The sequence below is a fragment of the Anabrus simplex genome, chromosome 11 (genome assembly GCF_040414725.1).
Source record: "Anabrus simplex isolate iqAnaSimp1 chromosome 11, ASM4041472v1, whole genome shotgun sequence".
NCBI classification, from domain to species: domain Eukaryota; kingdom Metazoa; phylum Arthropoda; class Insecta; order Orthoptera; family Tettigoniidae; genus Anabrus; species Anabrus simplex.
This window is the reverse complement of record NC_090275.1, coordinates 85849829-85874255: the sequence shown is the minus strand read 5'-3', so window position 1 is coordinate 85874255 and position 24427 is coordinate 85849829. Positions and strand designations below refer to the sequence as shown.

Genomic DNA, 24427 nt, shown 5'->3' with positions numbered 1-24427 from the left:
GTGACTTTCGTAGTGAGAATAATTGCGTATGATTTCGCATTATAAGTGTAATGTCACGATAATAAGTGTCGTGGCTGGGTGAAATAATAGAGCCCATAACCTCTCCGACAACAACAAATATCTTTCACTTTCATAACCGTCCCTCCGATTCTCTTCTGTCCACGTCCTGTTCTGTTAAATCGGCATGTTTACTATGGTATCAACCCTGACATGCTCTGCACTTAATTTTCTATGAACTATTCCGTTTTCCAATAGTTTTACCACATTTTACACATGAATTCATAGCGGAGAATTTGCGAAACGGTGAATCGATAGTTCAACGGCGATAGTATTCCCTTACTTTGAAATTGTCTGTAGGTGACAGTGTATTCACTACTATTTGTATTCATCTAACCGTTGCCTACGTGATTATCTCGTAGGCAACGATCTAACCTACACAATTCGTACTCACTTTGTTTGGATTTTTCTTTTTTTCAGAATTTTCACACGTACTTATCAGTCTGATAGTAAAATGCTAATTGTTAGAAATACATACATACCTTTCTAGCTGCATACACAAAGTAAACACACTGATATTACACAATGTTATTAATTGACCTGTCGATAAATACTACATACCGTATCTAAAATTATGTTAAATGACATTTCCGGCCATTTATGTCTTATACATTTTTACCGCATCGACTATGATAACAGAGATATTCATGAATTTCGATTTTTCTTGCTAAGTCCGTATCAATGCCGAACTACGAGAAAATAGGTGAACCGAATTTAATGAAATTCGGTATGTAAAGTCTAGGAATAAGGAGCTACAGTCTAGGATGGAAATATTTTTTTATTCAAGCTGGATGAAATCGTAGTTTAGCGGAAGGTCCATAAAATACCGTAACAAAAGTATGAGAATACAAGTTCCAATCATTTATGCCTTATACAGTTTTACCGTACCGACTAGATAAGAGAATAATGAATTTAGACTTTTGTTACTTAGTCCCTATCAGCGCCAAGCATTATAAATATGGAAATATTGTTTTACCCTGTTAAATGGCGATGGTTTTTGTCATTGTTGTCTTAAGGTGTAAAACCGCGTTGTCATCGATCCGTATCGACAAGGAAAAATGTGAAGATGATTATAATAAGTGAGACAAAGTCGTAAAGGAACGATCGCTAGAAGAATAAGACAAGAGGGAGCCATGAAAGATGGAAGGGTTCCCTTTAAATTAAATGTCCTAATATCACAGAGTTGGAAGAAAACTAAATGTGAAGGCCTACGATATCGAAAGCTCATAAAACTGATCAACAATAACATTACACTGATCATTATTGTGATGTGATTTGTATCTTCTGCTGCCACTCATCTCCGATAGATGGGATTGCTGCTGCGTCCCGCCCAGTCGTTCTTTCAATTGTTTAACGTCGCACTAACACTTCGAAGTTTTTCAACTATGGAGGGCTGGGATTGAGAAGGTAGCAGCCGTGTCCTTAATGAAGGCTCACTCAAAATATTTAGTATCTCGTGGCCAGAAATATTCGTTTCAGGCAAGAAATCAGTTCAGCCCTCCGAACGACCCACTACCTGCTTACACACTCTCTCTCATCGTTCACATCCATTCGACGCGTTAACACATGCACACATCTGAAGAGTGAGGGGAGGTGGAGAAAACGAAGCACGAGGAAATGTAGCATGAACGAAACACACGCGGAGGGGAAGATACGTGCTTCCCCGCCTGCACGTACATCCCACTGGATCGACAATGAAGGAAGAAGGGAATGAACGAAGGAACCACATGGCTCCTTGAAGGCAACATACGTAATGTATATGTCAACTGATTGAGGGTAAAATTCTCCAGTTTCTCTGTAATTCTGTGTGCAAAGTCTGGCTGAAATATTAGCGGTCTCGATTAAAGGCTTCATTATCAAATGGCATCGCTCTCAACCACTGTACGATAGAGTGGCCCTTATTTTCGTCAATATAGGCCCTGTTAAATGCTACTACTACTAATAATAATAACATTAAACATAATAATAATCATTATAATTTTATCCTCAAAACCAAAGTAAAAATAACCTGGCATTAAATAATTATGATTATCAGAGAAGCAAGGGCGTTTGGAAAACCGTTCCTATGACGTTATTGCCAGCGCTGATCAAGCAATTAAATGCCATATATTGGGGTGGGATTATATCGTGCACACTTCAACGCAATTAAATTACAGTTAATTGTTTTCCCTGTTTAGGAAAAGCTAGTATAGCCGGAATGTTTAACCATAGAAGTATCTTCATCATTTCCCCGAAAAATGGAGTTGGGAATGACCTCAGAGTGCGCAACGTCGCAAGTAGAGGAGCAAAAACAGCCAACTCCCGGAAATGAGTCAGCACTTTTTCTTCAGCGTCAGCAGGTTAACAAAACGTGACGTTACGCCCTCGTGCTCTTGTTTGTAAACAAAGCCACGTGCTTTTATGACAGCTGTCAAGCTGACAGCTGCCATTTTTAAACAAGAGAGCATGGCTAACGTCAGTGCTGCCATCTTTATGGCACTAAATCTCATGGCTGCCAACTTATACACGTGGGCGCGCGAAATTTGAATTATGCGTGTTTTTTGGGCAGTTGTTAAGATGACCACGTGAGCATGGCAGGCTAACCTAAGTAAATGGTTATGCTTTATTGAATTTTGGGGAGTACGGGCTTAAAGAGGTAGTCCTATTTTCCCTTTCCCCTTCCAAAAATAGGGGATGGAGGGATGTGCTCTCTCTGCACAGGTCTACCGCCTTGGTAGTGCTCTACCAAAAAGATATTGCCCGAATAAGAAGCCAGGCACGGCCACCTCTCTCTTCCAAGAGAATGGAAAAGAATTGGCCTTTTTCCTGTTTTCATTCCCCACCCTGAAGGGGAGGGGCTAGCCACCTAGAGGGTTACTCCCTCTCTCTGGCCAGGAGATGCGGGCGGGTTAGGTAGAGGTGATGGGAGGAGGAGGTGGTAAAGGATGTGAAGAAATAGGACATGGGAGAGGAAGTGTGTGTATGTCTAAGTAGGGGACAACTGCTTTTTTATTTCATCGGTTAAGGTACATTTTTGTATAACGGAGAAGATTCAAACTAGGTATGAGTGAAAATGTGGAGTGCCAGGATGTGAAAAAAAGCGTTGTGTTACACGAGGGTGTGGAAAATGTGGATTGCTAGGAGGTGGAATAAGAAGGAGATATTCGCATGCGATGTGAGGAGGAGACGGAGTAGGTCAAAGTTAGGCAGTGGGGATGAAAGGTAACCGGAAGTGGGTGGAGAAAAACGGGTTTGTGGGTGAGATGGGGAAGGAGGATCTGGCCGGGGACGTCGTCGAGATGTGGGAGGGCGGTTCGGACATCGATCTGCGCACCTCCCACCCGCTTACCGATGCAATAAAAAGGCAGTGCGCAGTGCCAGTTCCATGCACAATACATCACAGGAGAATCGATCTCTCTATAGTGTGAACTGCTCACTATTCCACGGCACGTTTTCTTCTTTTGATCGGCTGGGTGGCTCCTCACCTTTATTTTAGCACCCCGCCGCACTAAAAAAGCAAATCGGCTGACACCAAGTAGGAAGTCGGCCTCCCCATCATGTATAGCTGTATCATTGTCGACGTTAATCCTGCCTACTCTGACCACGATATCTTCAGCGAACTCCACGCAGAGGGCGTCTCAGCTTGCAACGTGTCGAGGATAATGAACGGCCCGGTTCCAACACCTCTGGTCAGTCTACAGCTCCCCACCGAAGACGAAGTCCTGAACCTTATCAGCAACGGCGCGTATATATATCGACAGCAACACACAGTGGAATCTAGTCCGTGTTACACACAATCACAGCCACCTGATGACGCACCTACCACGCCCGTTGCAGCCGCACCATCCCCGGGGACACTACAGCAACAGTCTTCGTCCTATTTTTGCACTACCGCCACCACAACCACCACTACCACCACGACATCTGTCCATAACCTTTCCCTCATTCCTATCACAACTGCAGCAACGTCCCATCCTTCAACAACTATGACTTCCACTCTCTCTCTACTTTCAACACCCACACAACCTAGTCCTCAATACATATCACATCCGCAACCTGATGCAGCATCTACCACGTCGCAGCAGCCGTCCTTCCACCGCCACCAGCATCTTTCCGTGCCGAAGCCGAAGCATCTGCTACGCCTGCCACACCTGCCACAACCTCTACAGCAGCCGCATCATCGCAGCCACCACCGTCTTCTAACGCTCTGTACAGCTGTGTTATTCGTGGCGTTAACCCTTCAATCACCGACCAAGAAGTACTCCAGGAACTCCAGAAAGACGGCGTCCCTGCCCGTCGAGCCTTCAAAATCCAGAACAGCCACGATCCAACGTCTCACGTTCGCTTACATCTCCCCACAGCCGATGATGTACAGCGCCTCATCCAACGTGAAGCCTATATATACCGCCACCTTCACAAAGTAGAGGCATCTCGTTCCCCACCCCACCCTTCTACTAGACATCCCCCAACAACACACGGCCTCGCCCCCGGCCGGCCACAGCCTCTCTATTTCCATCCCATCAACCCGTCAGTCCACCCCTACCCCCAATTAGCTACTTCCTTCAACCATCTTCTCCTCTCGATCTCATCCGACTCCTCATCACCTCATTGTACAATGTCTCCTCTGAATTTTCACTTCTTACAAACATCCCCGGTATTTAAATAATATCCGCGCACACCTCCTTACTCATTACTTCCACTTACCCCTTCTTTAACCTATCGCTCCTTCCACAACCAGCCGAAACTCCTGGCCAGGGTGAAGGCGTTACCTTCAAGGTGGCCCGCATCTCCCCTTTAGGGTGGGGAATGAAAACACTGGAAAAAGGCCAATTCTTTGCCACTCTCTCGGAAGAGAGGGGTGGCCGTGCCTGGCTTCTTAGCCGGGCATTATTTTTTTTTGGTAGAGGACTACCAAGAGAGGACATCTCTCCATCCCCTATTTTTGGAAGGGAAAATAGGACTACCTCTTTAAGCTCCTACTCCCCCGAATTCAATAAAGCATAACCATTTACTTAGGTTAGCCTACCATGCTCACGTGGTCATCTTAACAGCTGTCAAAAAAGCACGCATTATTCAAATTTCGCGCGCCCACGTGCATAAGTTGGCAGTCATGAGGTTTAGTGCCGCAAAGATGACAGCACTGAAGTTAGCGATGCTCTCTTGGTGGCTTGGTTTACAAACAATAGCACGTGGCTTTGTTTACAAACAAGAGCACGTGGTCGTAACGTCACGGTTTGTTAACCTGCTGACGCTGCAGAAAAAGTGCTGACTCATTTCCGGGAGTTGAGCTGTCTTTGCTCCTCTACTGTCGCAAGCCACACCCTGTGGAAGAAGAACACATGTGACGTTGATTTGGCTACTTCTCCTTCATCCTCAGGGTTGGCCAAAATCTTCGCCCAAACGTTACCTGTTTCCTTTTGCACCCGGAATTCTTTTGGTCGCGATTGTACAGCCCGACCATTTGCCTGGTATGAAAATGGGTAACAACGGAAAACCATCTTCAGGGAAACTGATGGTGGGGCTCCAATCCACTATCTTCCGAATGCAAGCTCACAGTTGCGAATCCTACCGGCATGACCAATTCGCTTGGTAAATGAAGTCCGGTCTTAAATCCTCGGCCAGAACCAAAATAAGCCTGGGACAATTTTTTTTGTATAATCGCGCCGTACTTCTATTTAATTGTAATACGTGTGTAATATTGATCCTTTGGTGGAAGATTCATTGCATAATATTGATTCAGAATCAAAATCTCAAAAGAGCTATTATTACCGCCCTTAAGTTGGACAAAGCGGAGGCGGGAGAGGTTATTCTCCGGGTACTCCGGTTTTCCCCGTCATATTTCATTCCAGCAACACTCCCCAATAGCATATCATTCCATCTATCAGTCATTAATCATTGCCCTAGATGAGTGCGACAGGCTTCGGCAGTCGGCACAATTCTCATCCTCGGCGCTAGATGGGGGCTTCATTCATTCAATTCCTGACCCGGTCGAATGACTGGAAACAGGCTGTGGAATTTTATTTTCATTTCATTTTCAATGACAAGACACGTAATATAAAATGCGGTAATGTTCACATTAATAAGTATTACTATTCCTCGTCGATTTTTCAAGACATTTGGGTTGGAGGAACTGATTTCGAACATTGTTCTGTCAGTAATAAAGAGCTCATGTAGTATCTCATTCTAAATTATGTGACATTACCCTGGACACCCAATCACATATGCAAATAATTAATAATTAATGACGAAACTACACAACCCAGAACAATAATCATACTCAACTGCTATTACACAAACTTCACAATCCCAATTCACAAATTAACACTCCCTAACATTGAACACGGTAATAAGGATCACACAACAGAAAAAACTAACACATAATTAAGTAACCTAGGATGTGGCCACCCGGAAGAGTGACCTCATCTCACCCTATCAATACATAACTGAATACACCCACTATAGAACGACAGAGGAGCTCCGAAGGGAGCACCGGTATCGGTAGCTCACATATCACCTGTCTCCATAAGACAGGTGAACCATATAGAATCTAGGGTTCAGGAACGACGTATACGGCCCGTAAAGAACTATCATTTGGCCTCAAATTACTGTATATTACAGGATGTTCCAGGAGGAATAGTCAATATTCAGGGATATGTCAGGAACGATAGTTTGAATCAAAAAGCTTCCCATGGCCATATGCCCTATTCTGAATGGTTTGCGAGAGAGAACACTTTTAATATACTTTTGTTTTTTGATTGCCAACGGCCGTAGCCGTGTTGAAACACCGGATCCCGTGAGATCTCCGAAGTTAAGCAACATTGGGCGTGGTCAGGAGTTGGATGGGTCGCCACGCCCTGTTGGTGGGGGTAAGGGAATGGAGGAGCGGAAAGGAACTGGCCACCATATCGCACGTAAACTCCGGCTCAGGAACACCTCTGCGGACGTTCGGGCCTGCCTTCGGGCAGAACAACCCTTACCTTACCTGTTTTTTTTTATTAATGTCGCCCACATGTCTTACCCACCCAACATCTTTTTTTTTTTTGCTATTGGCTTTACGTCGCACCGACACAGATACGTCTTATGGCGACGATGGGACAGGAAAGAGCTAGGACTGGGAAGGAAGAGGCCGTGGCCTTAATTAAGGTACAGCCCCAGCATTTGCCTGGTGTGAAAATGGGAAACCACGGAAAACCATCTTCAGGGCTGCCGACAGCGGGGTTCGAACCTACTATCTCCCGAATACTGGATACTGGCCGCACTTAAGCGACTGCAGCTATCGAGCTCGGTCCCAACATCTTTGACGTTTAGAAATGTGTACAGGTTTCCCGCATGTCATGTTCGTGGGACATTGATACGTGCAGAAAGTCACCGTGTTCTGGTAATAGGACTACACTGCACAATTTCGATACCACCTTGCCAATACAAAGTGTGCCTGGTAGCATGTCTGCTATGGAAACAAACCGATTCTCCTGTAGTATCACTTCCCACTCCTACCTGTTATCTCTTTCTCCTTAGAATTAATAGCAGGTCAGAGGCAATGTAGAATAGTGTCGATCGCCGAGTAGGGGGAGCTGTCTTTGTGACCTCCCCCCCATCGAAAACGAAAGAAAGACCGAGAGGTTAGTGAGTGCGTTAGTAGTTAGTCTTGTCTTCTGATGGTGCAGTGAGGACTTGTTCAATCAATCAATCAATCAATCAATCAATCAATCAATCAATCAATCAATCAATCAATCAATCAATCACTACTGATCTGCATTTAGGTCAGTCACCCAGGTGACAGAATCCGTAACTGTTGTTTTCCCAGCCTTTTCTCAAATGATTGCAAAAATATTGGAAATTTATTGAACATCTCCCTTGCTAATTTATTCCAATCCCTATCTCCCCTTTCCTACAAACGAATGAAATGAAAATACACACCCTGTTTCCAGTCATTTGACCGGGTCAGGAATGGAATAAATGAAGCCCCATCTAGTGGTGAAGATAGGAAATGTGCCGACTGCCAAGGCCTGTCGCACTCTTCTGGGGCAATGAAAAATGACTGAAAGATGAAATGAAATGTTAATGGAGAGTGTTGCTGGAATGAAAGATGACAGGGAAAACCGGAGTGCCCGGAGACAAACCTGTCCCGCCTCCGCTTTGTCCACCACAAATCTCACAAGGAGTGACCGGGATTTGAACCACGTCTATAAACGAATATTTGCCCTAATTTGTCTTCTCTAATTCCAACTTTATCTTCATCTGTTCTTGTCAGAGTCGACGGTAAATTTCTTCGGTGCGTATTTCTTAACAGTGATGCAATCTTGTGTATAATTAATTGTGTATCACTGTGTAATCGTTCCGTGAACTGAGTGGGAATTGTGTGTTGTAAGGAATGGACTCACTGACAATAAAGTGGTTTTTACAGTCAAGAAGAGGACATATCTTGTGTGATATTTATTTACACACATAAAATCGTTTTGAGAACGATACATTGGTGACGATAAATTGGATTCGAAAATCAAGATCAACCAGATGACCGTGGCGACTTTACACACAGCGCTGGCATCCCGAAGTTTGCCGACGGCGGGATGCAAAGTGGATTTGCAAGCGATGCTGCGCCAGGATCTATTGGACAACGAGGAGGACCCAGACAGTTTCGACTTCGACGACACCTCGAAGGAAGAAAATAGCGACCGGGTAAGAGCGATGTTCGAACAATTAACTTCCTTGATTCAGGCTCAGTTTGGAAAACTCGAGAAAAAAACAAGGCCCAGTCGGCCCAGTCCGAAGTGATGCTCTCGGTTGTGGAGTCCGTAGTTCGAGGCCCAGCGGAGGAAGCGAGTGCTCTGCGTGATGGTACGACGGCCGTGGAGATACGAGTGAAGCCTACAAGCAGTGATGTTGGCTCTGGCGTCGTGATGGTGGTCGAGTCACGACAGAGTCACTTCCTGGGGAACTTGCCGGACCCATTTCGAGACCGGATCGACGTCAGAAGAGGGAGCTGAATACTCGATCGCCGGACTGCGTGGGCAGGAGGTGGAAATACGACGCAGTCCCCAGAGCTGCGAGGAGTCTGTGTGAGAATTCAATGGACGCGGCAGTGTGCACCAACCGAGAGCCGACTACCGAGTTGAGAAGCAGGAGACGACACATACACCCAGCGCCTGTCCTAATTAAACAATTATGGTTAAAATTCCCGACCCTGCGGGGAATCGAACCCGGGACCCCGTGACCAAAGGCCAGCACACTAACCATTTAGCCATGGAGCCGGACTTCTACCTCCCCTAAACCTATGTTTTCCCTGAGTAAGAACAAAAACATAAAAATAAGAATTTTCGATTTATTACTTTGAAATAAACACGTGGTATATTAAACGTTAACATTAGTGTGAGGTTAATTTGCTCAAGTATGAACAACAAGTACCACAAATGCAACGGGCCGGCACTGCTAATGTTGTCGTCAGTACGTAACTTCAGGCGGTAGTGCACTATATTTTAACGTCATAGGGCATTGCGTGGCTGCCCGATCTGGATCATATTATTTAACATTAATATATCGATTAATTTACCTGCATCCACAATAGTTTCGTAAACCTTCTCCAGCAAGATTCGGGTAGTAGGGTCCGTGTAGTTCACTTCTTTGCTTGGTATTCTGAAGAAATCTGAATCGAACTTATCAGCATGTTTTAATTTTCCCTCGCGGACGGGCGATTCTGTTGATTCTGTAACAGAAACACAACAATACAAAATCCCTCGTTAAATTTAACCACAGGAGACATAATAATGATATTGGCTAAGTAAAACCAACGATCCACAAAGTGAAAGACTTCCAAGGCCTGGGTTAAACAGAGAACAAGAGCTGATCAAGGTAAGTCGGATATGAAAGATGATAATGATGAGTTTGGCACAACAAGGTGGAAGCAATGCTGAAGTCATCTAGGAGACCCGTGATCGGTAACCCACACTCTGAAGTTCAGAGTCACTGTGCGGTGGGGGGGGTGGGTGTGTTGATATATTGGTGGTGGTGGTGAATATTGTTTTAATGGGAAGTACAACTGGGCACCCATCCTTTTAACAGTAACGGTGGGGGTGGTGATCCTTATTCTCTTAAGAAGAAACATAGCTGGGTAAACATCTATTCACCTCTAGTACAGAAATATACAACTTATCAAAAAATTCCCTTTGAGGTTGTTTTAAACATATATCGAGCATTTTCATGTGCAAGGTAATAAGTACTAATAACTTAAGTCATAGCAATTTCTGTATACATTTTAATGAACAGATTAATTAGTATGATACTCGACAAAAATCCTATTTTTACATTGTTCACAGCCTAACTCAACTAAGCTGGTCCAGCGGTGTAGGAGTAGCATGCCGGAGGCCGCGGGTTTGATTCCCGGCCAGGTCAGGGAATTTTACCTGCATCTGAGGACTGGTATGAGGTCCACTCAGCTACTCTGCACATAAATAATGTATATGAATTCATATTGAAATAGTATTACTGTCATTATTAGTCTGCTATTTCATGTTTAGTTTATATTCTGTATTAGAATTGGGAAACTTGAAAAATGTAACATGATCTATACTACCGCTCGGTGTGAGCTTCTAGCTGATTGATAAAGAAGAATTTATGTACCTTGGAGGCATACGACACTATGTCCAATTTTGTCAAATTCTCTTTTTACGATAAGTTTATTCTCTGTGTTACACAACGTGGTGGTATACAACGCTATGTCCAGAGTCATATAACAAATATTTCCCTCGTTAAAATAACACTATGTCTCATGTTGTTCAGTGGCATGCAACATTATGTGGATGTGTATTAATATGCATCTGCGTTTCTATGGGCACCATCCGGAGATAAACAGCCAGTAGTCCTTTCCCAAGCGATGCACTTCTAATTTAGGCAGAAAAGTATATGAACTGCATTTTTCAGAACATCCTTTTGACAGTGAGTTCAGGAAGGTTGATCTGAGAAGATGCTGCGATGACTTAATAACATCACTGCCATATGTACCTTCAATTTGTCTTACATTTTATAAAACCTTGAGACATAACAATTCTAACAGGAACTAGGCGACGATAATGATGATAACGTTGATGATTAAAATGTTTATAATGGACCATTGCTTAGTCTACCGTAGCATAGTGAGGAGTATCACATTTGGTTGTGATATGAACTTTTACTAACACTAGTTTTTTCCAAAAGAATATGCGAATTTTCAGTTATGTTCAGATAATTGTGTTGAGGTGCTGCCCTTCTGACCCCAACTTGGCTCAGGCTTGTGGTATTTGAAGGTGCTCAAATACGTCAGCCTCGTGTCGGTATATTTGCTGGTACGTAAAATATTTTTTCAAACTCCTAAATTCCGGTATCTCCACGTCTCCGAAAACCGTAAACGTAGTTAGAGGGACGTAAAGCCAATATTATTATTATGTGCGAATGGACCTAATGGATCACGTAAAGCTCTAACGATTCTATTTCCTGAGTTGCCAAACAGCTCTCATCCTTTCTCCGTGGATCCTTTTTCGTTCTTATGTCCACTTTGTTCCAGTCTTCTTTTTCACTTCGTTCTCTGGTTGCACCTTCCATCCATTAATTTTTTCTATAGAAGTTTCTGTCCGCAGTGTCAGTTGAGTTCATCTGGGCTTTTTCCAGATCTTCACTTCCAGTACCCATGGAATATTTTTTATATGTTCTAGGTAGGTGAGAATTTTGTGTGTCAGTCTACTTGCCGGCAGTCTGCGGACGTGCCCATAAAATTTCAGACGTCTTTTGCGGATGTCTGCTGCAATGTTGGAGAGCTCTTCCGTCACTTTGCGTGACCTCAGTCTATAACCATCTTCTGTTTTTCGGGGCACGATAATTTTCCTCAGGATTCTTCTTTTAATGTGTTTTCTAGGACACCTTTCCCGTTTAGTGTTAGGGTCTCGCTGGCATATAAGACTTCGGGCTTGATTACTGTATTATTATGTCTGATCTTTGCATGGCGGGACAAGCACTTTTTATTTTATATGATGTGAACCCTACAGTAGGTTTCCGAAACTTTTGTAGGCGAATTTTCTGGCAGTCTTCTCGCCTCCAATTGGTTCAAGTATTTCCCCCCAAGTACTTGAAGTGTCGTACTCGGTAGATTTGCCCATATGTCGTGTTCAAATGTTGGATGTCAAGTTTTGAGCGGAAGAAATTGGTCTTTTCAAAGGAAATTTGAAGGCCAACCTTTCCAGCACATTCGCTAAGGGTTTCAATTTGTTTAACGGCTGTGATTTCATCATCTGTCAGTATGGCCAGGACATCTGAAAAAGCGAGGCAGGATATCTCAATACCGTCTTCGGGTCGTCCTAGTCGTATGGGACGCCAGTATCCCATGTATTTCAATGTCTTCTCCCACTCGCGGATGACTTTGTCTAGGACGAGGTTGAAAAGAAGCAGAGATAGGCCGTCACCTTGCCGGACGCCAGTTTTAATCGGGAATGGTTCAGAGATCTCCCCCATGAATTTAACTTTGGAGATAGTGTCAGTGAGTGTTGCCTTGATGAGGTTGAAGGTCTTGGAATCAATCCCCAGTTCCTCAAGAATAACGAAGAGAGACTGTCGATCAACTGAGTCGTACGCTTTCCTGAAGTCAACAAAATGCAGATTTCCGGTTTGTTCCTCAATGCTACACACGAGCGACCAGGGCGGAAGCTTGTCTATATTCGCCAATACTTTGTTCAAGTTGTTCTTGCGTTCTCTTCAAAAGGCAAGCTGAAAGAATTTTGTATGCCACTTGGAGAAGAGAAATGAATCTGTAATTGTTCACGTCAGTCTATCTTCCTTTTTGTGTAACGGGTGGATGAGGACGCACTTCCAGTCCTAAGGTAATTCTTCCGATTGCCACATATCAGTAATGATTAAAGTGAGTTCCTTGAGGCAGTTAGTTCCAAGTCCCGCAATGATGCCGTATTATCTGGAGGTCCTATTGTCTTTAAGTTTGAATATGTGGCCGCGGATTTCTTCCTCTGTCGGTGGTGGAGAGTCTGGAAAGGTGCGCCTTGGGAGTTCTTGAGGGAATGTTGTGAGGGGCTCTGGACAGTTGATGAGATCAGCGATGTAAAGTGCTAGTTCCTGACAATTTTCCTGATTACTGAGTGCAAGTTTTCCATCTGATCTTTTTAAAGCCGGGTTTTGAGGAGCATACCCACGGACTTGTTCTCCGAATTCCCTGTCGAAATCTCGTACGTTGTAGTTACGAAAGTTATCTTCAGTCGAGCCCAGTTGTTGCTTCAAGTGTTTTTTATTTACCTGCCCGATGATTTTGGCTACTCGTTTTCAAGTTTCATTGAAATATGTTTGGTTTTCTGGTGATTTCTTGCTGTTGTATTTCTGCAATGCTTCTTTTCGTTCCTTCAGTGCACGTTCACATTCAGAATTCCACCAAGGGTGTTTTGTATTCTTTTTCAGGGGAATTTGCTCTCGAGCTTTCTGGATGATTTTGTTGCGGAATTCCCCCAGGTGCCTGCATGTTCCCTTTCCCACACTTCTTGCAGATAAGTGTTTCCAATCTGTGTCGTGTCAAACTTCGGTATGTGTGGCCTCTATGGTGAATTTTCTTGGGGGTGAATTTTACCTTTATTCTCACTAGGTAGTGATCGGAATCGACGTTTGCTCCTCGGCGTACCTGTGCATCGTGTACCTCTCTCTGCATGGGATGAGAGATGGCAATGTGATCGATTTGAAATTCACCGATCCCTGGAACGGGGGACCTCCAGGTCTTTTGTTTCCGTGGTGAATTTTTCAGAGAAGTTGACATGATTTTAAGATTGTTTTGTTGACACAGTTCAATCAGTCTCAACCCTTTTTTTGTTGGTGAATTTTTGAGCAGGGACTTTGCCAACAGTTTTCTGGTGTTCTTTTTCTTTACCAATTTGTGCGATAAAATCTCCCAGCAAAATTTTTGTATCCTCTTTTGAATATTTGCCATGATTTTCTCAAGTTTAGCCCAGAATGCATCATTTTTGTGGTTCTCTTTTTTGACCGCGTTAGTGGGTGCATGTACATTCACTATTGTATATTTATTGTTAGCACATTGGATTCGCATTGTCATGAGTCGGTTACTTATGGGAATGAATTATTGCTTATTTATGCCCATTCAAAGAGCGCGTTTGAAATTGTTCGTTGGCCTGATGGTTTTGGCATTCTTATCTTCCCAAAATCTCTTCATGATTACACTGTGTTGCATCTTGCGTTCTGTGGACAACTTGCTACCGATTTCTCCACGAATTTATGCTTGGCTGCTATTGTACAAAAGGCTCCACGATCTTCTATGATGTCGTCCGTAATATTCATTTCTTGGAGGTCCACCTTAGTTCCTTCTAGCCAGTTTATTTTGATCTTCTTTGAGTGGATTACTTTAAATAATTTTTGGTGAGTCTGTCGCTGTCCATTCTATAGATATGTCCATAGAATTTCAGGCGTTTCTTGCGTACAGCATCAGTGAACCTGTCAGTTAATGAGTAGAGGTCCGCTGTTCTCCTCTTAATCCTCAATCCATTTTCTCTCGTGGAACCATGTATCTTCCGGAGAATTTTCCTTTCTTGCTTTTCACTTTCTATAATTTAGAGTGACCACCAAGGAATATTGTTTTTGAGGTGTACCCAGCTTCCGGCAAAACAATTGTGTTGTAATGTCGTAATTTTTCAGTTCGCAATATGACTCTCTTGCTGTTGTAATTTCACATAAGTCCGTACGCCTTATGAAGTTTAGTGGCAGTAGATAGAATAGGCCGCCCTGCGGCCAAGTACCGTTTTCTCATTAATATTCATAAGGTCAAGGTCATTGACCTTCCCGGAAGTCCCGTTAAGGTGATCGACCATGACGTCATCGACGACGCTATTAGACCAAAGACCTTTAATGACGTCATTAATGACGTCTTTGAGCCAACACCCTCTAGATCATTGACTATGACCTAGAGGTTGTTGACACAACCCCTGGTCGGGGGAGAGTTGTTGGATGAGTCTAAGCCGTCCTCACCCCTCCCCCTAAGAACAGCTTGGTCGACAGTCTGCTTATAAGCAGACTGCAACGAACTGACCGTGCGTGTCTCTTTTACAGACTACGGATGGAGGGGATACGGTGGAGAACGATGTGGGAGAGGAGATAGCTACATGGAGAGAGGAGAGCGCGGTACTGAAATAAAAAAACTCGATGGGGAGTGTGCAAAATATTTATTCTGAGGACAATTAGAAGGACGTTGCCTTGAGCTAGTTTAGCTAGCTTCTGGCACATGTTCTGTTAATTTAAATAGATAGAATATATGATAATTAAGTTCCAAACTATTTAATTCAGTCCTCTCACATTTTACAAAAACGTCAATATCATCAGCCTTGTTTTTCCTGATAATAAATCGTAACAAGGATAGAAAATTTAAAGTTGTATCAAATACATTACAGTCAGATTTATAATTCATAGAATACAGTTTTTTCTTCTTCATATAATACATTTTCTTGTTTCTCCTACATAGTTCTACTAATATACCGACAGCAACTACGTCAATTTCATTTTCAGTTACGACATTAACAAGCAAGTCTCCGTTTTGACAGTAATATATCAGCGAAGCGGTCATTAGAACGTCTAAAGAGCAAATAGCCAGACTGAACGTGCGTGCTTCCTTTTACGGGTAGAGGCGTGGGAACGATATCGGAAGGAGAATCGGGTGAGCAGAGAGCAGCTGATTTATTAATCCAAGAATTAAAAGTGTTGTTGAACCCCAGCCATTTTACATACAGTTTATTTCCACGTTTACACAGAACATTTTCCACTAGGTAACTATTGGGATACTGTGTTTTTTGAAGTTCTTCAGCATAGAAACCTCCTTTGATGGGCTGTCCTGCAAGATCGCGAAGTAAGTACGTAGCTGGATTTGTAAGTTGCACTTTATCAATCTTGAAGATTTCCGTACTCCAGTTTGGAGTGTAACCCTTATCAAAAAGCGATGTATGCTTGCTAATGCGTACAAAATCATCTGTTTTGAATCGATGTCGTTTCGGGTCTGCTATTTTTACTCTACTGTACACAGTCTTGAGCAGGCGGTTGTCACAAACATCGCGAGGTTTCATCTCAGTTGTTCGATGAACGGTGTTATTGTACCGGTCGACAATGTCTAACCAGCGATAGGAACCACGTGCAGTAAATTCACGCCACATGATGGTCTTAAGCGTTCTGTTGAACCTCTCTACAACACTCGCTTTAAGGTTGCTGTACCTAGAATAGTGATGAATGTTAAGCGAATTCAGGTAAGTAGAAACTTCCTTATTATAAATCTCTTTACACTGATCTGTCTGAAGAAGACGTGGGTAGCGTTCCGCTCGCTTGATAATGGCATTGAACGCAGCTGTGACAACGCTTGCTGTTTTAGCACGTACAGGCTCTGCAAAGGCAAACTTGGAATAGACATCGATGACAGTCAGGAGATATTTGATCCCGCTGTTACTGGTTGCGTAGGGCATCATTTCTACGAGATCTGCTTGCCAAAGATCATCATTTCCCCGTGTGATGACTCGTCTACGACGATATTGTCGACGGGCTGTCTTGTACAACTCACGAGCAATCCCTTATTTTACATGAGGAGATGTTTTCTTCTTCCGCGGAGACATTACACGATAAAGTTAGCACGGCGTAGTAGTTCTTCTATTTCACGAATCTGACCTTCATGTCCCGTATGTCCTGCGCTGCGAGATGCATCGATCAAGAGCAATCGCTCAACTAATTTGTTAGGATCGTTCCAGTAGGTATAGTCTACACGAGGCATCCACATCTTTGTGCGCAACCCACTAGCCGAAAGGTGACGAATATTTTGCTGGGTTGGGAACAATTTATAAATAACTTCTCGGTACTTGTAACTCTTGTTAGCATTTACTGCCGCCGAAGAATCGTAATTTCGTCTGTATGCATTTGTCGCTCGTAGGATGGATTTATACTTCTCAAGATCACTGTCTGTATACACATCAGAATTAGGAATGTAGGAAAAAAGTAGTTCGAGAAGACCTTCACTTACTGCACTACGAACTCTTTTTACAACTATTGTTTTACTGTCCAGTGTTACTGTAGTGTTGCCAATGTAGAAACGATCATTTTCGTAACGAACGTCATACGTTCGATCCGTTCTTCCCATAAATAATCTCTTAACATACATGGCTGCGAGTTCACCATACGTCTCTTTAAGGTAACTCTTGAACTCTGGTGTAGAGGTAACAGCGTACAAATCAGACTGCCGCGTTGGCGTTTCTGCGAGAACTGTCGTACTTAGAAACTGAGGTGATTTCGACTTGGCTGGAGTAAACAACTGATCATTTTTTTCTTCTTCTTTAACGGTCTGCGTTCCAACGGACTGGAGACTCTTCTTTGAAGGTGTCGTCTGTGTTCCAACAGACTGGAGACTCTTCTTTGAAGGTGTCCTAAGTATAGCTTGAAGTGGTTCGGCAATATGTTTTTGCAAGAGTAGATCACTATCTGCACGGTAGCGTTTAAGTTCTCGATACTTTTGACGAATATTGTTTCGTGCACGGATAATCTCCTGCGTTAAATGTCTGCTCATGACGTCGGCAGGGATACAAGTAAACGCTCGCTCGGTGAAGGAGTCAATTAAATAGTGATAAAGTGATCAAACCCCATACGATACCGTCCTTCGTTCCGGGGACGATCTTTATCGATGACAATGAACCCGTGGCGACTGTTATTCCAGCACTTAGCACAGATCTTCTTAAAGTCTTGGAAAGTCATGTCGGTATTCACATGATCATCGTAGACGTGACGCATATTACACTCGTCCATTTTGAATAACACTATGACGTTACTATTATCACGGATAAGCTGCTTCGGTACACGTGAATAGGTCTGACACAAATAAAAGCAGCCAACGTTCTTATGTCGTCCCATACAAAAGTAGGATTGAATTACGTTTTGCTGCTCTGTTATAACATCGTCGAAAATCATGAGAGAATATGGTAGTACTTCATCTGGAGGTATTACATCCTGGTTGGCGGAGAAAGAAAAATATTGTATACCAATGTCACTTAATCCATCCATAACCTGTTTCAGATATTGATAGAGTGGTTGATAAAGGGACTTCGCGAAGATGTAAATATTCTGGAAGCGTAATCCCTGACGTGAAGTAATGAGTGTTATTAAGAGGTTACTCCTTCCGCATCCAGACGGACCCGCTACGATACATCCAATAGAGGATGGTAATAGTGTACCATGACGATGCAGCTGCACTGATGCACACGGGTCTAGTTGTGAGACGACATTCGTAACGGGAAGTGTATCTTTCTGTTTTATAATCTTTATAACGACTGACGGTGGGAGATGAATGAATCTAGTTAAATACTCACGTAATAGACACACGATTGAGCAGTGCCGCGATGGACGCTTTCGGAAGAACATATCGCTATAAGAAAACTGTTGAAGACCCTGTATATGAAGCCGATCCGGCGAATAAGAGGTATGTCGAGAGGCAAACAATCCAACGTACGTCGGACGGTAATTATAATGTTAATAAAAAGCGTTTAATGATTGTAGAAGATCCGCAACTACCTAGCGACGCGTGTACAAAAAATATGTTGACTGGTTCCGACTGAAACGAATAAAGGGAAACTATGATGCTCAATCTAAACGTCTAGTCAATGTGCTAACCCTGATGATGAACAAGATGTGTGTACAAAAGCTTATGTAGCACAAAAGACTCTATTCCAAAGTAAAGATGGACACTATGATGCAAAGAATCGTCGCATAAAAGATTTGGGAATACCTGCGAATAGTAATGATGCTGCTAATAAAAGCTATGTAGACAGAAATCTTCAGCTGCTTCCACAGTTAGATAGTGAAGGATATGGTGTAAAAAGGAAACGCATCATTAACGTGGCCGATCCCGTGAATGATCAAGACGCTTGCACAAAAGACTTTGTTTCTCGAGAAATAACAAGATTGGGAACCTTAGAAACAAAGCCCTTTATATGAATGCGTCAAGATTAGCGGATCCGGTTGATGCCCAGGATGTGTGCACAAAACATTTTCTTACGAGTGAGATCGATAAAGTGTGTACAATTACGGAAGAAGTAGTTGAAATGACAAAAAGAAGAAGGTTGACTAATGTTGGAGACCCTGTCAATTCCCATGACGTTGCAACGAAACGATCTGTAGATAGCAGATTTTCTCTTTACATTAAATTCTTGCCGTCTATTTTTCTCGTACAACTAATGATAGACAAGTAGAAGATAAGACTGCAAGAAAGTATGTGCTGACAAGTGGACTTAGCGAATTTATAATGCCGTACGATGGATCTATTCGCATTCTAACATATAAACCGGACGACAAACATCTGATAATTAGGCAGAATGAGGAAGAGTTTTATAACTTCATCGATGGAGCTGTTAAAGGAGGAGATAAATTTACATTTCTCCTTAAGCTGACGGAGGAGGAGGTAAGTGAAGGAAAAGCTATTAACGATTTTCCCTTGTACATTATGATGGAATATTCAGCGGTTATTCCTGTAGGCTAACGCTGGAGGAAACAATTTAGATAAATAGATGTATGCTAGAGTGTGTAGCATCAGTTGATAGTGTAGAGTCAACGTGTACAGTGCATTATGGTGAAGCAACGCTTTACGAAGAAGAAGAGAGGAGAACTTCGCGATATTGTGCATGCAGCACGTATCGCGTACCAAGGTGAAAAAAAATCAACAAGTAGCGCTAAGAAAAGCTCTTCGTGCGGCAAAAGCTCGCGTAAGTCCAAAGAGAAAATTACTTTTCCGAAAACGTGCTCGAATTATTCCGGTACCAAAACGAGGAGGATTTCTACCCGCTCTTTTTGCCGGACTCGCCGCTCTAGGCTCACTACTGGGAGGAGCGAGTGCTGTAGCAAGAACAGTAAAAGCCGTTGAAGAGGCTAAACAGCAATTAAAGGAAATTGAAAGGCATAACAAGACGATGGAAGCAATTGCATTAAGAGGTAAAGGGGTGAACATGCGTCTAGCGCCCTACAAAAAAGGTTTAGGTATTTACATGACACCAAAAAACTAATAAGCGCACTGCCTCGTAGGGCACTAAGCCACGAAGAGGTGGAAAAGTTTGCAAAACGATTAAAAATACGTTTCTTTCGGGGTGTATTCATGCGTGATGCTCTACCGAAACGTATGCATAAGAACGAAAGTGGTATCGTCAACCTGGACAAAAGTTCTGGACCAGGAACGCATTATGTAGGCTATGTTAAGTGGGGACATAGAGTGAGCTATTTTGACAGTTATGGAAACCTGCCTCCTCCTGCTGAACTCGTCCGCTATTTTGGGAGCAGTGCAAAGATAGTGTACAACGTGGATCGTGTGCAACGTTTCAACTCCTCTGAATGTGGCCGTCTTTTTCTTAGGTTTCTGTATGAAGCCCAGCGCCGACAATAGGACTGTTAGTGTACACGTGATGTCAGGTGCGGCTAGAACATTCACGGTAAGAGGAAAAGGAGCGGAAACAACAGTATACTTTAATCCGCCTATTCAACTGGGACGTCAACCCTACGAACTAGGTCTTATTGCATTCGAAGCACACAACAAGATTTACAACGTTTACGAGGGAAAAATAAATTCTACTATGACGAATATGTGTTAACGTTTCCTCCAGGAACCTACTCCGTAGAAGATATTAACGACAGAATTCAAGAGGTACTGGTCCGGCAATTTAAATTCGACGATTTTATTAGTAAGAAGCGATACTTTGATCTTAAGGCAAGCAACGTTACTCACAAGTGTAGTATACGATCTTCATTTTAAATTGATTTCGAAACACAGGAAGATTCTATCGGTCCTCTGCTGGGATTTTCTAAGTGAACGCTAGAGGGCGGTACGCTGCACGAATCGGATCAGCCTATAAAACCGTTAGAAAATCATCACGTGACTGTTTCGTGTAACATCATCACAGACATCTTCACTAATCATCAGCCGAGTCACACGCTATATCAGTTCGACACTACCGAGCCCGGCGGCTTTACTATTCGAGAGAGACCTAACGTTGTACTCTACCATCCCGTGAGTGTGACGAGTGTCAGCGACATTACACTTCGGCTAGAAAACAGAGCAAACAATCTTATTAACCTCGACCCGCAGACGGACGTAGCCTACACACTACATCTGAAGCCATCATGAAAGTAGTGTACAAAAGAATGCGACCGTCTACCGATCGTCTCACTTGTGCTCGGCAAGCGCTTACACTCACACGTGTTAACAGAGAGATACTGAAGAAACTAGGATATACGCTACATCATGGAAGATATGCTGAAAATCGTGGACACAGCGGAGACACAGGAGGGAGTCGTCAGAATTGAGTATCATTCATACCAACCCTTCACCTATGGGATCGGTAACAACGACGAAATACGACTAGTAATCAATCAACAAGGTGTCTATACACTCCCTTACTTGAGTCACCTCTACATCGAGGGAAAAGTAGCAAAAGCTTCAGATGGAACATCGGCAGGCATATCCAAACTTAACAATAATGCACTCGCTTTCTTGTTTTCGGGAGCGCGTTATGAAGTTAACTGTGTAGAGGTAGATTCTACAAAGAATGTTGGTATTAAGAGTGCCATGAAAATATATGCATCGTATGGGAGTGAAGAATGTAAACCATTTAGAATGGGTGCCTGGTGTCCAGGTTCCAACAACGACTGGATGGTACAAACGGGTGGATCATATACAGGCATGTTGAAATTAAAGAAAATTCTCGGCTTTGCCGAGGATCACAGGAGAATTATGGCGAACATAAAACAAGAACTTATTCTAGTACGCGACCGTAGCGACTACAATGCACTGAAGGCGGCAGTAACGCCCGAAGATTGTAAGATTTTACTCAATCGTATACTGTGGCGAGTGCCTCAAGTAACACCTTCCGATCAGATGAAACTTCGTCTACTGAAAATTGTAGAAAATGACTCACCACTTCCTATCCATTTTCGCAGTTGGGACCTGCACGAGTATCCAACTCTGCCGACAACAGATAGACACAGCTGGGCAGTAAAAACCTCACGATTCACTGAAAAGCTTCTCTACATAATCTTTGGCTTCCAAACCAATAAAAATTTTCAACATGCTGAAGATGCTTCGAAATTCGATCACTGTCAACTGAGAAATTTTCGTGCCTATCTTAATAGTATAACGTATCCGTAAGAAAACATGGAACTGGACTTTACAAAAAATAAATTCAGCACATTGTACGAGATGTTCTGCAAGTTCCAGTCTTCGTACTATCAGAAGGAAGGATCGCCTCTCTTCACACCAACAGATTTCAAGGACACTGCACCTCTTGTGATCATCGACTGCTCACACCATGAAGAATCGGTAAAAGACTCACCTGTAGACATTCGTCTCGAATTTGAAACAGCTGAAAATATTCCGCCAAATACTACCGCCTATTGTCTTATAATTCAAGAGTCTAACGTGACCTATTACCCTCTTTCAAACATGGTAACAAGAATGTAAATATACGTGCTGTTACATCGAGAGCATCAGTCTACGCTATGGAATCTACTTGGAAAGAACAAAGTGTACAGTGTATAGAAAATGTCGACGATTTATTTACACTATACAGGCATCTCGCGAGTAAAGCTATTGCTAGCCATAAGAAGCATGGCTCCTTGTTAAGTATGCCAAGACAATTACTAAACTACTTACCTGCTTCATATGTAACTGAATATGCAGCACACGACGTAGAATATGCCTGGAAGCATCTACCACTCCATCTAAAGGTATTACCTGCGGTTGTCGCCTGTCGCCAATGTTAAAGCCACTAAAGAATAGAGGTGATAATCAAACAGACTTTGACGGGCCAACGCCCATGATAAAAAGTTGTGTTTATTGTAATTTAAGTCTATAATCTCGAGAGCATCATGTCTCAGCATACATTTCTCCGCTATCTAGACGCCGTTGGTCAAGCTATAAATGCTTATTTGAATCATCATTCTCTCTTGGCATTATCCGATCACCAGTTGGAGTGTTTACCAGCGTAATACGTAGTGCAATATGCATTCTGTGCCATAGCACCAGCATGGGAACGATTACCCCCTCATCTCAAATCGTCACCTCAAGTTGAAACCTTCCGCGACTGGAATGTTCCTATAGAGCGATGTTGTTAACCCCTCTGCAACGAGAAACAAGAGGATGTACTAGTAGATCCTGATTTATTTCCTCAAGCTCGCAAAATCATTGGTCAGGCTATTGACAAATTCTACAAGACCGGAATACTACGGCAACTAACAGACGATGAACTATTCTGCCTACCTAAAGAGTTTCCCCTGAACCACGCTGCCGCCAGCTTGGACACAGACTTCCGAAATTTCCGCTCGAAATAGAAGACTATAGCTACAGAAAATGTTCATTTTGTCAGTGGCGTACAAGTAAGGAGGAGGAGATGGAGGGGGAAGATCTTTAAGTGTTCGCCATAGTCATGATAGCGATCAGTCGCTAAAGCGGTGTGAACGTGTTGTGACCTGTTTCTATTATGCCGAAGACTTTGATTGTGGACGTGCAGGGTTTCAAGGTAGACGGAAACAAGTTTGTCTACAAGGACGTTGCTATCCTCGATTGTACTAGTCTGTGGAGGCCAAAAGTAACTAGTTTTAGTTTTAAACCGCCCTATCCCCTTCACTGGCAAGTGGAAGAAGATCGGAAGCAAACTGCATGGTTAAGACGACATTTTGGTCTTAAGTGGGAAGAAGGGGAGATTCCATACCACTACCTCTCACTGGTTATGAATGCACATCTCTCAGGCGCCGATCTTATCTTCGTAAAAGGCTTGGAGAAAAGTGTTTGGTTACGCGAATTTGTCTCGCCGTGCTGTCAACTCGTAGACCTTCACGAGTTAGGATGTCCATCACTGTCTACCCTTCTTAGAAAGAAAAAATAACTGCCTTCTACATGTCTGCAAGCTGTTTGATTGGCTGTGTTGCAATGCATGCCGGAAAGTCGAGAACGTTTGCTGTAAAACAAATAACACTGTTGTAAGTGACGTTAGTGAAGAAGCGTATAGTGTGCTGTAATCATGTCTGTTTCATCTCAGTGGAGTGATATTGAAGGACTAGACGCTAATCCCACTGAGCGTGCTATAGTCAAGTTTTTCGCCTGCAAGAAGAAACTCTATAGTTTTACGACAGAAGAGTTGAAAGCGTTACCGAAAGCGTTTCTTCTCTACGTGGTGGCAAATGCGGCAAAAGAAATCTGGCAAGACATTCCCAGGCAGTGGACTCAAGACCTGGTGCTTTCGGAACTCCAACCGTGCAGTCAATTTGAGCATCACAACGAAGTGTCCATAGCAAGGGTACCTTCCGTTAAACAGTGTCGTACCTGTCAACTCATAAAACTCTACCACAGAGGCAATAAAAGCTCGTTTAAGGA

The 24427-nt window shown here is 43.1% G+C and overlaps 1 protein-coding gene across 1 annotated transcript in view; it reads right to left on the bottom strand.

The window, feature by feature from the left end:
* Nucleotides 1-24427, bottom strand: part of LOC136883437 (fatty acid synthase) — an 844467-nt gene that overhangs the window by 714668 nt on the left and 105372 nt on the right. Inside the window, exon 3 of the mRNA XM_068229660.1 lies at nucleotides 9584-9736. Within this exon, the coding sequence (XP_068085761.1) occupies nucleotides 9584-9736 (153 nt within the window). The remainder of the gene's footprint in view (nucleotides 1-9583; nucleotides 9737-24427) is intronic.